This window comes from Myxocyprinus asiaticus, chromosome 31, assembly GCF_019703515.2.
Source record: "Myxocyprinus asiaticus isolate MX2 ecotype Aquarium Trade chromosome 31, UBuf_Myxa_2, whole genome shotgun sequence".
In the NCBI taxonomy this organism is placed as follows: Eukaryota; Metazoa; Chordata; class Actinopteri; order Cypriniformes; family Catostomidae; genus Myxocyprinus; species Myxocyprinus asiaticus.
Genome location: NC_059374.1, coordinates 36,839,799 through 36,856,732, shown reverse-complemented (window position 1 = coordinate 36,856,732; position 16,934 = coordinate 36,839,799). Strand labels below are relative to the sequence as shown.

The 16,934-nt window shown below is 38.1% G+C and overlaps 2 protein-coding genes across 2 annotated transcripts in view; one reads left to right on the top strand and one right to left on the bottom strand.

Moving 5' to 3' along the window:
* Positions 1-75: 75 nt before the first annotated feature.
* LOC127422045 (gamma-secretase subunit PEN-2) lies at positions 76-1,742 on the bottom strand. Its single transcript, XM_051665383.1, has 4 exons — positions 1,627-1,742; positions 1,122-1,216; positions 934-1,038; positions 76-786 (listed from the first exon to the last, which is right to left on the bottom strand). Exons 2-4 carry the CDS (start codon positions 1,180-1,182, stop codon positions 647-649), a joined length of 306 nt encoding a protein of 101 aa, XP_051521343.1. The 5' UTR covers positions 1,183-1,216; positions 1,627-1,742; the 3' UTR covers positions 76-646.
* Positions 1,743-2,716: 974 nt separating this feature from the next.
* The window catches only part of LOC127422178 (histone-lysine N-methyltransferase 2B-like), a 67,634-nt gene continuing 53,416 nt past the window's right edge, over positions 2,717-16,934 (top strand). Inside the window, exons 1-5 of the mRNA XM_051665514.1 lie at positions 2,717-3,092; positions 12,350-12,428; positions 12,997-13,155; positions 13,189-16,272; positions 16,641-16,834. Coding sequence (XP_051521474.1) covers positions 2,784-3,092; positions 12,350-12,428; positions 12,997-13,155; positions 13,189-16,272; positions 16,641-16,834 — 3,825 coding nt within the window. The 5' untranslated portion in view covers positions 2,717-2,783. The remainder of the gene's footprint in view (positions 3,093-12,349; positions 12,429-12,996; positions 13,156-13,188; positions 16,273-16,640; positions 16,835-16,934) is intronic.

Below are 16,934 nucleotides of genomic sequence, written 5' to 3'. Positions count from 1 at the left end.
TGATTGTCATAAGACAAACCACCAGACAATTTCCACATTAGACTTGAAATTTACTTCAAATTAAAACAAAATTCAAACAGATAATTTCATATTTATTGGTCAAATCTGTTCTTTGCTGCTCAGCCAAAGAAAAATAAATGAATGGCTCAATTTTTCATTGCGCACAGTAAAATTACATGTCAAATCAACTGACTTAAATATATAGTTCAAAGACTTTATTTTGGATGGCCCTGCCTGGCCTGAAGTTTATTATTTTAATACATTCTCTTCAATGCATTAAGAGGTCATGATCAGCATTGGTCATACTATTGGTGTTATCTCAGTTATAACATAATACACATTCCGGCTAAAATGTAAAAGTAAAAAAAGAGAGGGAACAGGTATTTTATTAAGTAGTGTAGGAAATAAAATTGCTTGCGCTTTAGCATAGTGCATGTGTCCATAATATCTCACTCAACCAACAAATGAATTCATGAGTTCATAAAATACAACAACTCCCAGACTGATCCAGTTTATCTTGTATGCAACGACAGTGGTAAAAATAGCCAGGGAGCATCTTGTCAATCAGAGGAGAAAAATAGAAAGAATAAAAAAAAAAAAAAAAAAAAAAAAAAAAAAAAAGGTATTTTAATGCAGTGCCATCTCATCAGGCTGTCCCGAGTGGAATGGTGAAGGAGAGGTAATCGCCCACCTCCCCCCACCTTGCTCTGAAATGTTGGAATATGGTGATCCACGTCGTCAGCACGGCCACCCACAGTAAGAGCCCCAATGCGGACTTCTTTACGTCTGTTGAGAGCAGAAGAATACTTTACATTCTAGATGTCATACACTGGAACACAGAACACCTTAAGTTATGTGGGAGTACACATTACATATAACGTTCCTCAAAAGCCTTAAGTGTTATGGCTCACGTGTTTTCTGTCACATACTCACAGGATTTAATCTGCGGTTGTTCTGTGTAAGCAGGCTTTAAAAAGGCCTCTTTGAGAAACCACACCACATTAACCAGCCAGAGAAAGGGGAGGAATGCAAAACCACCTGTGGAAGAAATTGACAGCATTGTCACTACATGTGTAAATGTACAGAAAACATAGTACAAGTCATGCAAGTGGTCATCATACCTAGATAGTATCTTCTACAAAGGCTAAGTTTCTCCTCATTGGGAATACGTTCAAGATTCATAGTGGAATCAGTCTTTGATGTTGTGGTGGGTTTCCTGGGTATAGGGAGAAGTTGATCATTGACACATAAAGCCACAGATATCCTATTGAACTGATCAATCTATTGAAACACTGCTGCCATCTGCCTACACAAGACAGTACTGCCAAAATACAGTGATTTAAATGAACGCTAGAGAGAAATTGGTATTATTGTTAAATATCATGCATTACAGGCCCTATTACAGCCTTGTCATGAAATCAAATCTTCTAATCTAGAATAAAACAAAGACTCTGTTTGGAAAATGGTAAAGGAGGTAAGAGCAATAAGATCAATTTCCACCTATTCTGTACCTCAGTCGAAACAACTCTACAGAACAGCGAGCAAGCTATTACAGAAAGCACACATTAGATTTCCTTATGTATAATCTTAAAACGATCATTTGATTTATTAAAAATGGGTGGCTACCTTAAACGCCGAGTTCAGACGACAAAACGTATGGTTTATCACAACAAAGGCGAGGGTGACACAACTTTTATGGTTCCGCTTCCTGACGAAAACTTCATATCATATGACGTCAACTCTGCGGCTTTGCATGATGGGTAATGTAGTTTACAAGGTGTGGAAAAGGGGGAATCTCACAAAACATGTCCAGGTCATATTTGAGCCTAAATGAAAGGACAAAACTGTCGTATTTTAATATTTTCATGAAAAATACATTTATAGTAGCTTACTGTAGCTATTTTATTTTTTCATTTAAGTCAGCATAAATTAAAGGCACACAATACAAACATGATGTATAGCCTAAATACTTCACATTTTCAATAATATATAGTTCCATAATTTTCCTTCGCATTACAGTTAATAGAATTTGGTGGACATTGTGTCTATTTGAAAATGAAAATAATGACACAATGAAAAAAAATTATTGGTCCTTATTTTATGTAAAAAAAAAAAAAATACGAAAATGAAAAATATTTTCATGACAATGAAATGTATATTAGGCCTACTGCAGCTAATACAATTATATTTTTTCATTTAATTCAGCATAAATTAACGGCACAAATACTAACATGATGTATAAATACTTCACAATTTCAATAATATATAATTTCAGCATTTTTCGCATTAATATCACTTTTGCATTACAGTAATAAAAATTAGGTGGAATCGAAAATTAAAAGAATGTCACACTACAAAAATATTAATGCTCCCCTTTTTTTTTTTTTTTTTTTTACCTTTTTATTACAAAATAAATAAAATCACACTTATGGATAAGTGGTCCAAGTTCATCAAATAATAGAAATATAAAAAAATCGTATTTTAAAAAACGAAAGATCTGGTCATGTGTGTAAGATTATATATATATATAATTTTTTATTTTTTTTTATTTTTTTTACATAAAATAATAGAATGCATGGGTCTTTACTGTCGTGATTTAGGTAGCTTCAGTATTTCTCTAGACAGTTGTGACCATTTAAATGCTCCTTCAAAACTACTATTACAAAACGTTCCCAGCCTACATTTCCCATACTGCACCTTGCGCCTTCCCCCTCCCTCTCCATCTGGCGCTTTCCCTCTTCTCTCACCCTGAGTTCCTATCTATCGGTGTTGTTGTTGAAGCTATGATGGCGGCAGCGGGATGCGGATCAGCAACCGCGGCTGCCGTTGTGGGTGCAGGCGGTGTGGGCGCGGCGCGGGGTCGCTTCCCCGGGCGGCCTTGGTCGTCGCGGAGCCGTTTGCGCTCGGAGAAACGATGGCAGCTCGGCCGCTCTGGGACAGATGAAGACGAGAGCTGTTCCAGCGGAGGCCCGAGGCCCACCGGCCTGGAGTTCGCGCTGAACGAGGACCCGTCGCACTTGCGCCTTCTCGGCATAGAGGCGAGTTACACGAGGCTAGGAGAGGCTGGATATAGCTCCAGTGGAAGCGAAGAGGTGAGTGTATGTTTGAACGTTGTTGTTTTTTTAACAGTGTTATACTAATGCACAATCGTGGCCTTGTTTTGCATTGCCATGTTTCATTGGAAGGAACAGGAATACAAGTTTAGTTGCTCTGCAATCGCAAGCTGCGTTGAACAAAATGGACATGCGAGCAGCAGCACATCTGCCCTATTAAAGGGGTTGCTAAAGGGGTGTATGGCACACATAGAGGACTGTTGCTACACTAATGTTGTTTAAAATTGTAGTTGTATCCATGCGTTCGCTCGTTACTGTGTTTAAACAATGTTTCCGCGACTGCAGTGTCTGCTGTTACATTAAAACATGGAGGGGGAGGGGGTGCAATTACTTTAGCATTGTAGCTCACAACAGAAACAGGGGCATAGATCATGCAGTTTGCTATTTAATGTATATACCCATCGATGCTACATATACATGGCGCTACTCTATTTTTATGCACAAAGAAATACTCTTTATTTATAGTAAGCATGCACCAGTTGCAACTCCCAGTTTGATTCTTGTGGCAGATTGCTGATAACGTCATTCAGTGTGGTGGGATTACCTGCAGGGAAGAACAATGATGTTAGTTTGATGCTTGCTTGAGAGAATAGCAGGGGTCATCCTTAGGTAGACTGAAGCACTGGGTCATGTGTTAAAATCACTGAGCAGGTTGCAGATTGCATGCATGGTTAAAACTCTATGCATGCATACTGAATCTGAAGTTGGTCAGTCAGTGTTATGCACAGGGTTACAATAGTTTCCAAAACATAGAAATGTCAGGGAATTTTAAAACTGTGATTTCCAGGCCTGGAAAACTCATTGAAATGGAAAAAAAAAAAATCTTTCAAGTCGTGGACATTTTTGTAGTAACTATAAGTTTGGTAAAGTTATGCACTGCTCAAAATATTTCATTGGCTAGAAATTGCTCTTCATGAGTGCAATTTCTATTGCTTTTATATGCTGGAGCACTTGTTCTGCTGGGCGTCGCGTACCACTGGCGTGGAAATGGTTACACTGTGTTCTGTGAGCAGAAGCGTCCAACTAAAATGGGGAAAAAAAAGTGATACTTAGAAGATGAAGGTCAAAGTAGTCTCATACTGTATATGGGGTCATTGGACTGATATTGCTCAGTTCAGAGGTTTTGATAATGTAGGCGGCAATTGTCATACATAAGGGTGTAACGATTCACTCATCTCACAATTTGGTTCGGTTTACAATTTTAAGCCTGAATCAAGAAATGTTAAGATTGAATTTTTTTTAAAATTGTTTTATTATTACATTAAAGCAATATGTAAAACAGTTCCTTCCCTTTAAAATTGAGCTAAAAGTACTGTTCTTAAAAGGGCTAAATGATCCGTCAGTGATGTACTGGGACTAAAATTCAGCCCAAAGCAGGACAAAGGTGACTCCAAATGGAAATATTAGATAATAATTCTGCTTACTGAAAATACGGAATTATGTTATATATATATGATGCTTACAAACTGTCACTGATTACATTACATGCATATTTAAAATATTTTTCATTAAAATTGTATTTTTTTCAAATAAAATTATCTCTTCATTACATCTAAATATTCCTTTCCAAAATATTTAGTTAATGGACGTGCATGCTTATCCAGTTCCATAATAATAATTTACTGATGAAATAAATCAGACGTGGCATTTGACATTAGGATTATATTCCCCATAGCATAATGTTCAGCATTATACAGATAAAAGGAATATTCCAGGTTCAATACAAGTTGAACTCAGTTGACAGCATTTGTGGCGTAATGTTGATGTCCACAAAAATTTATTTTGACTCATCTCAGCTTGTTCCTCCTTTTCTAAAAATAAAAAAAATGGTGATGCACTTAAGTGAATGGGGCCAGTTTTTGGAGAGATTAAAGGCAGAAATATGAAGCACACCTTAATTCCTCTGTAAAAAGTAGATTTATAGTTTGAGCTGTAAAGTTGTTTAAACTGTTATTTTTAAAGACATTTTAGTGTTTTAAGGTTTGTTGACATTACGTCATTATGGCAACAAAGTTGTAAAATTGGCTAACTTTAAACAGAAAAGGTTAGTATGTGATTTTATCACACTAAAATCATGTTAACATGCAAATTGTTTGTCTTGTGGCTATACTTTTGAAAAAGTGAGTATTTTCATGTTCAGAAATTGGCCCCCATTCCCTTCCATTGTAAGTGCCTCACTGTAACCCAGATTTGTGCTTGTTTTTTTAAAGAATAGGAGGGGCAAGTAAAAATAAATTTTTGGGGTAATCAGTATTATGCCACAAATGCTGTTGATTGAGCTTAACTTGAATTGAACTCAGAATATTCCTTTAATATGGCACTATCATTAAACCTCTCCAAACGTTAATTTTCTCCTTCTCAGAGCAGATTCACTCTCGCGCTTTAAACGGACATCCCTAGTAATACCTAGTTCTCTCATCAAATCTTTTTCAGCCACCATAAGAGCATTACTGCATTGTTCTGTTTGAATTCTTTGTTGTTAACAAGATGAATCTCACAAGATGCTCACCTGACTTCACCTACAATATGCCTAAACTCCTGGTACGCTAACAAGCGAGTCTCAAAACCTTTTTGAAATAACCCCTTTCTAAATACATAATTGTCTCTTAAAAATTGTGTGCTGCTCATTTTTTTAATGTTCTACATTTTAGTAAAACAGAAAGCATAGATATCAAAATTAGTGGGTTTTTATGTCTCATTTATTTCATACCCTGTCACTTTTTTCTTAAAAAAAGTGTCCCATATCTACACTTGAGCCATTTTACAAGGTCAGCCCTTTGAAGAAAAAAGTACAGGGAAACGTGTTACATACACCAATCAGCCACAACATTAAAACTGTTGTGTGTGAAAATTCCAGGAGATCAGCAGTTACAGAAATACTCAAACCAGCCCATCTGGCACCAACAATCATGCCACGGTCCAAATCACTGAGATCAAATTTTTTCCCCATTCTGATGGTTGATGTGAACATTAACTGAAGCTCCTGACCTGAATATGCATGATTTCATGCACTGCACTGCTGCTATACGATTGGCTGATTAGATAATCGCATGGATGATTGTTGGTGCCAGACGGGCTGGTTTGAGTATTTCTGTAACTGCTCATCTCATGGGGTTTTCATGCACAACAGTCTCTAGAATTTATTCCAAATGGTGCCAAAAACAAAAAACATCCAGTGAGCGTCAGGTCTGTGGATGGAAATGCCTTGATGATGAGAGAGGTCAACAGAGAATGGCCAGACTGGTTTGAACTGACAAAGTCTACAGTAACTCAGATAACCGCTCTGTACAGTTGTGGTGAGAAGAATTGGCACCACAATTGGGTTGGCACTGTTTTGGCGGCACAAGTGGGACCTACACAATATTATGGGGCTTTTCCACTGCACGGTACAGCTCGACTCACTTTTTGGGGATTTTCCACTGTGGATAGTACCTGGTACTTTTTTAGTACCACCTCGGCCGAGGTTCCAAGTGAGCCGAGTCGATATTAAATGTGACGTCAAAACCCTGCAGATCACTGATTGGTCAGAGAGAATTGTCACTACCAGCTTCACTGGATTTGCGACACGGGACATCAACCCACTAATTTTAAAGTTAGCAACAGCGATAACAATATCTGTTCACGCGACTTTCGAATTGTTAAAAGAAATGGCTGTGCGCAAAACCATGCCGTGGTCAATAAACGAGGTGCAGGCATTCCTCTCGTTAGCGACGAACGAAACGATGTGAAACAAAAAAGTCTTTCAGGAAGTGTCTCAGCTGTTGGCCACACACGGCTACCACCGGACCTACCAACAGTGTAGGGAAAAGTAAAAAAAAACGTAAGTGACTACAGAACCATCAAGGACCACAACAAGTGGAAGTGGTTCGACCAAATGGACGCTATCTATGGCAATAGACCGGCGAGCAATGGGAGGGAGAGTGCCCTGCACTCGGCGTTGTTGGAGTCCACAATGGATGATGGTACGTTTTTTTACGTTAACTCTATATTCTGCTTGAAAGCTTCACTTTATTTAGTTGACCAGCTACTGGAAAGCTTGCTTCTAAAACAACCATGCAAAATCACCATGCAGCAACTGCTTTATGCAGCACAATGAGCAAGTAGCTAACAGCAAGTGGTCGTGTTATTGTTTATGGTCAGTAATGTTTGTGTCGCATTTAAGATGATGTCACGGCAGTAGAGGCGGCGCAACTATGACGATCAGCCTATAATCCCACCCACGTTGAGACGGCACTAAACTGCAGTGGAAAAGCAAGCTCAGAAAAGTAAAGTGAGCAGGGTCGAGTGGAACCGTAACGTGCTGTGGAAAAGTGCCATTAGGCAGGTGGTTTTAATGTTGTGGCTGATCGGTGTATTAGGGCTGTTCAAAATATAGATACAACAATATATTGACATGTTCTCCTTGCCAATGCACTTATCGATGCAGCTGCATCTGAATCAATACAATGCAGCACTTTTGCAATGCAAGTTGGCCGTTTCAGTCACCTGAGTAGTACTAGACCACCACATTTAAATTTGATGAGAGTTGCTACTGCCAACAAAACAAAATTCTAAAATCTATGTGCATTTTGGCTTTTTGCCTAAACCTAACCGGCAGTTAGGAGTAAGACCTGACTCATGCGATATACAAATACTGCAAAACTAAAGTACCTTGAAATGCGACTAATCTCCATCTACCAGTACATATGTTAAGATAAGGTTGGTGAAATGCGCTTCTTTTACTCTTAACCAAGGTATGAAATTAACTAAAAGGAGGGTACTTTTTGAACAGTGGAAGGTAAGTTATTGCACCTGTATTTAGTGTTGGCCACTTGTGATCGGGTCTGAACTAGGGCTGAAACGATTAGTCGACGTTATCGACAGCGTCGACAATAAAAAGTTGTCAACAAAAATTTTCGTTGTCGAATAGTTGTTTGATCTCATTTTAAAGTAATGCCCTATGATTATTAATAATTAACATATACTGTAGGTGCACGACAGCGCAGCCAGACTGCTCCTGTCTGTACCATTAACTCAGTGCTTCTCAACTGGTTTTGCTTCAGGACAGATTTTACATTGGAAATCAAGTGGCGACCCACCATAGTAAAAATGTAACCTGTATTTAATGTATCCTGGATCACATTTCCTTTTATGTTGCATAGTTTTGTTCATGGTTTTCAAGTACAAGGACATGCATCAAGTGACATTATTTTTGTTGTTGACGTCAACAATAAAAGCGACAGGAAGTTTAACTTATATGAGCCCATTAATATCCCGTTTTTTTCCTAATTTCAAACATAATTCAAACAGAACATACATATTACACAGGAGGAAAGGCTCCTCATTACCATGGTTAGGTCAGTGTAGCTAGTCTTAAATAATAGTAATAATAATAATAATAATAAATTATAGTATTTATGAAAAGATAAATACTAGCTGAAACACATCTTGAAACTTTAACTACAACTGCCACTGTTGATATAAAATGAGGTCTAATAGATTCTACCTTTAGATTATTTCACATGAAACTATAACATTTTGTCAAAATATAACAGTTACTTTTAATCATGTAAAATCGTGAAACAATTTTGTAAAGGTGATGATGTGTAATGATTTTATTTTATTTTATTTTTTGGCGCATAGCACAGTGTTGCTCTTTTCCTCCTCATTGTGGTTTGGCACGTCGGGTCTGCCTACTGTTTGAGAGGTTCAACTTCGTAACGCTATAAGCTAGAAAAGTCTCGATAGAATTGAAATTGGTCACATCAGTTTTGAGGTCTGCGCTCCGCAATATCGAGGGAAGCCCGGTTGTTGCACGCTTGCGCCAGAGAGAAGAGCAGATCATGATCACAAGCTGGTTCCGTTAAACTCGTGCGAAAGTGCAGATGAGAAGCCTTTAGCTGATTGCGAGATTATCATTAAATCTGCCTCGGCAGTCCTAAATAGGCCATCACTTGGGCGGCCGCCGAAATATCTTCAATGGGAGAACCATGGCATTGTTCTTTCCCTGCTGTCCGTGACCCAGTCCGAATAGACCTGCGACCCACCAGTTGAGAAACTGCTTTAACTCACACACTCACTTATGTCAGACCCCCTCACCTCGCTTATCTCTGACATTTTCTCTGCTGCATGTGTGTGTGTGGCGCAAGTTGACGAGTCTAACAGGCAGTCGAGGAGGACAGGAGGTGCGCATGCACTGGTGAGATTCTCCATCCGGTTGCATTTTTTTTCTAAATACCGTAGATAAGCAAATGTACATGGCATGAAAACCGTCACTTTTCATACCGTGAAACCGGTATACCGCTGCAACCCTAGTAACTATAAACTCTGAAACTGGCATTTCTCTGTGCGGTCAGCGCCTCTGCTATGAGTTGTGCGAATGTCCCGATCTAAGGGGGAGAGATTGAAACTGCACCCGGCTGATAAACACTATCGTGGGGATGTTCATCCCTCAAGCGTGCGCTTGCTGCAGCTTGATTATAACGTGATGGCTCGCGACTTATTGAATCATAATATATGTCACTGTGCATTTCTTACCATGATGAAAATTGGCAATACGCAGCTTTATTTAGTTTTTCTTTTTTTTTTTTTTTTTTTTGTGTGAGTTCAAGATGGATTGAAGTGAACAGAAAGGTGAGAGAGGATAGTCATCGCCCCATTATACACTGCAACAAATTACGTTTTGTATTTGTTTTTATTTTGCCTTTAAAACAACTTACATTTTCTTTAGCAGCTAGACTGCAGAATAATGTTTTTTTCTATCAGAGAATGTTGAATATATTATTAAAAATACAAATATTTTTAAATATCTAAAAATCCTTAAAAAAAATAAAAAAAGATGCATTCACCTGAGAAGCAGCATATAAGATATTTAGATTTGCTTTTAGGGAATAGATCTTGAATATAAATATATTTGGTATTTACTGCACTCGCAGAAGTATAACCAAGTGACAAAAAACACTTGATAACAATAGGACTTTTTGCACTGAGTTAAACTTAATAAAGTATTTTTGTGCCTTTTAATTTAGTGATTGTCATTTAGAGGTATTTTTAAAAGATGATTTTGAACTCTTTATTGTTAGTAAGCATGTTTAATACAACCTTTTAAGTCAGGGCACAAGCTGAATAGTCGGTTAGCTAATGATTAATTGTTGCAATAATCACCGAAAAGTCGAATAATCATTCTAATAATCGTTAGATTAATCGATTATCAAAATAATCGTTAGTCGCAGCCCTAATCTGAACAGGGCAAAAGTGACATTTGACAAGAGATGTCGTTGCTTAGACACAAAGTAAAAGATGGACGTTGTTTATTTACTTTCCAACATTGTGTCTCACCAACTAGGTAACAACATAGCGTGAAATCGACACTCAACAGACACAATCCACCACTGCACCATTGTCTGCTGAGCTGCAAAAAGATGCTCTGATGTTTACCTTTCAATCTGCTACATTACTTACTGCACTGACAAACTATAGCTGGCTAACAGCAAACAGATGTGATATACATGAGTGACATGGTTGTCAGGGACAGGGTTAATGTTATATTAGTTATATTGAAAAGGGAAAATGATGGGGTCATTGTTTATTAACTTTCCAGTATGTATTTCACAAACTAGTTAGCAACTTGCCGAGAAGACACTGCTTAAATCCGCACTGTCTGCAGAGCCACCATCAGCTCAGAGTCAGCTCTGTTAACAATGGAGACAGCGCGCACTCTGCTTCTAAAGCATTGTTTTCTGCATTATATGTTCTGAAAAATAGTTTTCATATCTGCGCATATCGTTAAACATATACGCCGATACAGATATATCGGTGAAAGGCTAATATCGGCCGACCGATATATCGGTCGGGCACTAATAGTGAGGATGTATTCAAAAATAATGACATAAATAGTTTTCATTTATCACTTAATGTCATACAAATCCAGTAAACATAAAAAAGCTAAATCAATATTCGGTGTGACCACCTTTGCCTTTAAAACAGCACCAATTCTCCTAGGTACACATGGATACAGTTTTTCTTGGTTGTTGGCAGATAGGATGTTCCAAGCTTCTTGAAGAATTCACCACAGTTCTTCTATCTGTTTAGTCTGTCTCAATTGCTTCTGTCTCTTTACGTAATCTCAGACTGACATAATGTTCAGTGGGGGGCTTTTTGGGGGCCATGACATCTGTTGCAGAGCTCCCTGTTCTTCTATTCTAATCTTTTCTATTTGCAAAAGTAATGTTTGGGAGTCTAACATTTATATTTCCTATTGACACACTAAAGCTAAAGATATAAATAACCATCTTTAGACAAATGCTTTTGTGAAACATCTTATGTGCCTAAGACTTTTGCACAGTACTGTATATGCTGAAAATAAATGTTTTTACTGATATAAAAAGGTCACTTATACATACAGTATATTTAAATATGATAAAAATGGCCATTTTCATATGTAACATTTGTTTTAAGCACTTGTGGAATTTAAATTTGTACATAAATGCTCAAATATATTAACTCTAATTGTATTTGTTTGTATATGGCCATATATCAGATTTCAATATCAGACAATGTAATAATTGCAACAGGCCTGATGAATCCTCATTGATGTTTTTAGTTTGCATATTTATTGCACATCTATTTTAAACTTAGACAAAGTCTAAGAAACTAAGTTTTCTTGCTTTGGCTGGGGCAGAATATTTAAAAACAAAAATAATTTAGGGTCTTCCAGTACCCACAGGATTCACCTAAATGTATAGTAGCCTATTTTTGTTTAATTATTTTTTTTCTTGCTAACTGAATATTCAGTTATTGTGCACTAAAATATTACATGTAATTGCATTTACAATGTAATTAACAAAATTGCAAAGGTATATAATGATGATTTGTGAGTTTTCACTGCAAAACAACCCCAAAAATGGCAAAAATTGCATCGCAAAATTTGAGAAAAGCCGCAGCAAATTCAGTCATTTTGGGCCGTAAAATCAGGAAAAAGTGCCACAAAATCCTGGTGGAACTGGTAAATTGCTTTTTGGTAACATCATTATTTATTTTGCTTTTCTTATGTTTATGGACCATATTGTGTTTTGATTGATGAAAAAGTATATGTTTTGTCAAAACTGTTTTATAAACTGCTGTTAAGCTAAATTATGCTTAGGAAAAATTCAGTTCAAAATTAACATGTATCGTGATGCGTATCGTAATGTTGTTCGTGATACCCAGTCCTATTACATAGATGTTAAATTCACTCAATTCCATTTTTTTACTTTCAGGGAGCTGAATTCCAAGGCTTTGCAGTTGAAAAGGCAAACAGCAATGTTCCGTTTCCCTCTGGACGAAATCCTTGTAAACGTAAGTGTGGCTTCAGATGCAAATAATGATAACTTTCTTCCAAAGTGTTTCATTTTGTTTGCATCATTTTTATTGATCGTACATTTATCCCATGTTATTTAACACTTAATAATAATAATAATAATAAAAAAATAAAAAAAAATACCATCATTTTTTTCCATGTACATCAGAGTATCACTTCAAGTACTCCAGAATAAAGAGTGTTGGCATAGTTTATTTAAAAGATACATTTTATCAACTTGATATTCAGTGGCAACTGCTACGGACACTTTGGAGATACATTTTTTATTTTTACTCGCCAGACTTTTGACGACATGGAAGCGTAATGTAACTGAAAAAGATATTAAGAAATATTTACTAGCCAGTGGTTAATAATAGACATTTTTTGTCACATAGTGCAAAATTTGGTCGACTGGTTGAGTGATTTACTCGCAGTGTAGAGGGCTGCATGTTTTTTGAATCACTTGAATATGTTTAACCACTGTGGGATCATGGGATTAAATAAAGATCATTTAAATCTAATTTAAATCAATTGAACCTAATTGTATCTTCAATTGTCCACTTTTAGGTGATCATGCAAAGTCATCTAAGAGGATACGTCAAAGGCTGGATTGTGCAGTGGCTCCAATAACAGAAAATGCAGGTTCACAAGACCCTCAAAATGATTCAGGTTCTGCACTGCAACTCCATAGTCAAGAGCTTCCAAAAGACACATTAGTAAATGATGGTGGTGGTGGTGGTGGTGGTGGTGGTGGTGGAGGAGGAGGAGGAGGATCAGAGAAGTCTTCTAAAACCAGGAGTAAAAGAGGGTCAACAAAACGGGACACTAAATCAACTCCGAGGATTACCATCAAATTGGTGACTAAAAAGACAGTGACAACAGTCCCGTCATCACAACATAAACCTGGTAAAAAGAAGAAAGGAATCAAATTCAAATCTGAAGTTGTGGAGAGTCAATGTGCCCAAATCTCAAGTGCTCATGTAAAATTAAAGACTAACATACCAGGAAGGGAATGCACAGCTGGTGAGGTAAAGGAGGAGGTTTGTACCAGAAGGCGAGGGAGATCTGCTGACAGGAAATCAGAATCCACTCCACAAACAGATCCTGAAAAAGAGGCCAGTGACCAAAAAGCAAAGTTAAGAAAATCAACTCGAAAGTCTCAAAATTTACTGTCCAGTGAAAGTACGGTACCAAAAACTGATGAGAAGTTGGTACAAGAGGGCTCTGAAGTAAATAAGCTTGTAATTAGGAGACAGTGGGGTAAGGCCTCAAATCTTACACCGGAATCTGGAGACCAGAGTTTGACAGAGTCGTTGTTGGAAGTCTCAACATTTGATGAATCCAGGTCACCTTCCAAAAAGAAAAAGGAAAAAAAGAAGAAAAGGAAGAAGAATCATAAGGAATCGAAAAAGAATCAGGAATCCCATTTACCATCAGCAACAGATCTTGGTCACACAGCAGATGATCCTCATGGAAAGTTCTCTTTTGACAGTGATTTTGTTGGAATTCCTGGTCTAAAACTGACCAGAATACGAAACCCCAAAGCCCGATCTCGCAAAAAACGCTGCAAGTTTGTTTGGACTCTTACACTAGTAAAGAGCAAAAGCAAAGATACCCATGTCCAAGAAAATCTAGATAAACCAGCAGACAGCAAAAGCAAAGATTCCCAAATTCAAGAGAATCTAAGCAAAATGCTAGAAAGCCCTAGCAAAGAGACAGAACCTTCTAAATATGCTGAGGGAGTAGATGTTTCTACAGAAGAATCCACATCCACACCTTCCAACACATTGGAGACTGGCACTTTGCAGGGGCCACAAAACTTGGAAAATACTGCCAATACTGTAACTCCCGAAAGCCCAGAGAACCCAGTGACCATTGAGAATGTTGAAGAGTCCTCGACAAAGGAAAATGAAGATGTCGTCGAAAGGTCCAAAATTATCAGTGAAGCACATCCGGAGGAGGCCACTCAGACAGACCCTGAAGAACTGATCACTAAAGATATTGTTCCACCACTTCAAATAAAGGTTGTCTCATCACCGGGCAAAAACAACAGTTTGAAGCAGTCATTTTTAATTCAGCAAGTCACAATGTCACCTGAAATAGAAGAACTCGCTGAAAAAGTAGAAGACCAATCACATTTAGAGAAGACGGAGAGCTTATTGGAAATTACTATTCCTCCTCCTGTCCACAAAGTACGGAACAGGCAACGGCAAAATGCTGCCAGGAAGAAGCGTGCTAAACATAAACACTGGACAATTTACAGACGAAAAGTTAAAACAAACCCATCTGAAGAAAACCCTGCTTCTGAAATTGTAACTGAAACTGAATCTCAGGTGGAGGAATCATCAGTATCACCAACAATAGTGCCAGCACCTGTAGAATCAAAACCAAAAATGAAAATGGGTGAAGTTGCACTTAAAAGAGGAAAAAAGTTAATTCAACCAAGTACAGAAACTTTACCTGAAGCAGCTGAACCTCAGGTAATTGAACAGAATGTTGAATCAACTCCAACCAGTCCTTTCCTTGGGACGGAGGCCCAGCAGGAGATTAAACTGGAGGAGATGCCATCAACTGTGACTAAAGAGGTTCTGGTTTTAGAGCCTTCGGTTAGAGATGAGGTTCCTTGTTCTCTGCGTAGGCGAATTAAACAGGCCCGACGTAGACGAAGGGTTTTAATTGGACGCAAGTTAAAAAATCCAAGGCTGCGACAGGAGTTGGTTGAGGTAAGTGAAGATTGTCCACCAACGACTGGCTCTGAAGAAGGTGAGCCTACACTTGTTGGCATATTTTCAACTAAGTACAAGAGGAAAGGAATTTCGAGTCTTCAGTCCATAGAGGGTAGAATAAAAAGAGTTAAGCTCTTATCCAAGCCATTGGAGGACACCAGTGGAGATCAGTTATCCGATCAAGCAGAAAAAGATTCTCTGAACGAGAAACTGGACCAAGATCAAGATATTCAGCGCAGCAAAGCGAAGTTCATGAAGAACATACGACATTTCATAATGCCAGTGGTGAGTGCCAGATCCTCTCGGGTGATCAAAACGCCAAAAAGGTTCATGGATGATGCTGGTATGTCTGAACTGCCCCGAAGAAACTCCCAAAAGAAACTAGGTCTACAACCGAGATCGAAGAAGCAAGATTCTGGTGAAAGAGGTGAACCTGGAACCCTTCAATCTCAGGATGAAGATGATGATCTGAGTGAAACTCAGACTGATCTCGATTTGTCTTCCATTTGGGAATCAAAACCTAAATCACCTGATGACACAGGGAGCCTCATTGTGGAAAAGCCGTCTGGGAAAAGACGATCACTTCTCAGAAATCCTGGTTTCAAATGGCAAGCCCTGGAGCCGACCACTGAAGACATTTATACCTTCGATGAAGACCTTGACAAAGAGTTGGAGACCTTGCTATCAGCCAAAGATTTTCCAGTGGATCCACTTGTAGATCCACCCCAAAAGAAGAAAAGATCCACAAAGTTCAAAGTGCATGCGTCAAAATTGAGGTTATACAAGAAACTGAAACTTAAACAGAGCCTCGCAAGGTGTAAAAAGACCCCAACAGATAAAATGGAGAAAGCTGTTTCATCCCCTGCCAAGGCACAGAAGATAGAGTTGGAAGAAGGAGCCAGTCTAATACAGTCCCTTAGAGACATGAAAAAGGAAAAAGCTAAACTTAAGATTGAGGATCTCAACACACCTGGGGTTGTTCGCAAGGTCTCCATCTGTGTCCGAGCTCTGAGTTCCAAGTTGCTGTTGCAACACCAGACAAAAGATATCCAAGAGGATGAACAGCCAGACGAATTCTCCATTCATACAGACATTTCACTTCCCAATAAATGTAAAGGTAGGTAAATATTGTTTTTATGGAATCCTTTATTTGTAAATGAAGGTTCACTGCTGTTCTCTTTTCACTGAAGTCAACAGTGACCCTGTCTACTTTATAAATGCATATAAATATAAATGCTCTCGAGGGTGAACTTGATCTTCAGCCTCTTCAAAAGTGGGTCCTCCATAATCAGCTGCAAACTCGCATTCAGTTCTGACCCTTTTCGGGTGTGGAATGCCCAAATGCAACTTTTCACAATCTAATTAATTCTAATCTAAGTACTGCCTTACATATTTTTCTCACTTAACTTTAAGGCTTCTAAAGTTTCTACTTTTATGCACAAGCATTGACAACATTTTGGTCCAATCGTTTCTTTAATATCTCAGACTTTGAGAAACTGCATCTCACAGAATCAGAAGGAATGATTTCGGAGGAAGCTGAGGAACATGCTGTTGAGGAGAAGAACACCTCCCAGCGTCCTCGCCTTACAGGAGCTAACAAGCGCATGTTTAACCTCTTGAAGAAAGCCAAGGTTCAACTCATCAAAATAGACCAGCAGAAACAGCTGAAATCATCTGGGGTAAGTCATTAAACTTAAAATGGATGGCTAAATATGTACCTTTCCATTAAATGTTTTTTTTAATTTTTTTTTATGACTATGCTTTTTAGTCAGATTTCTA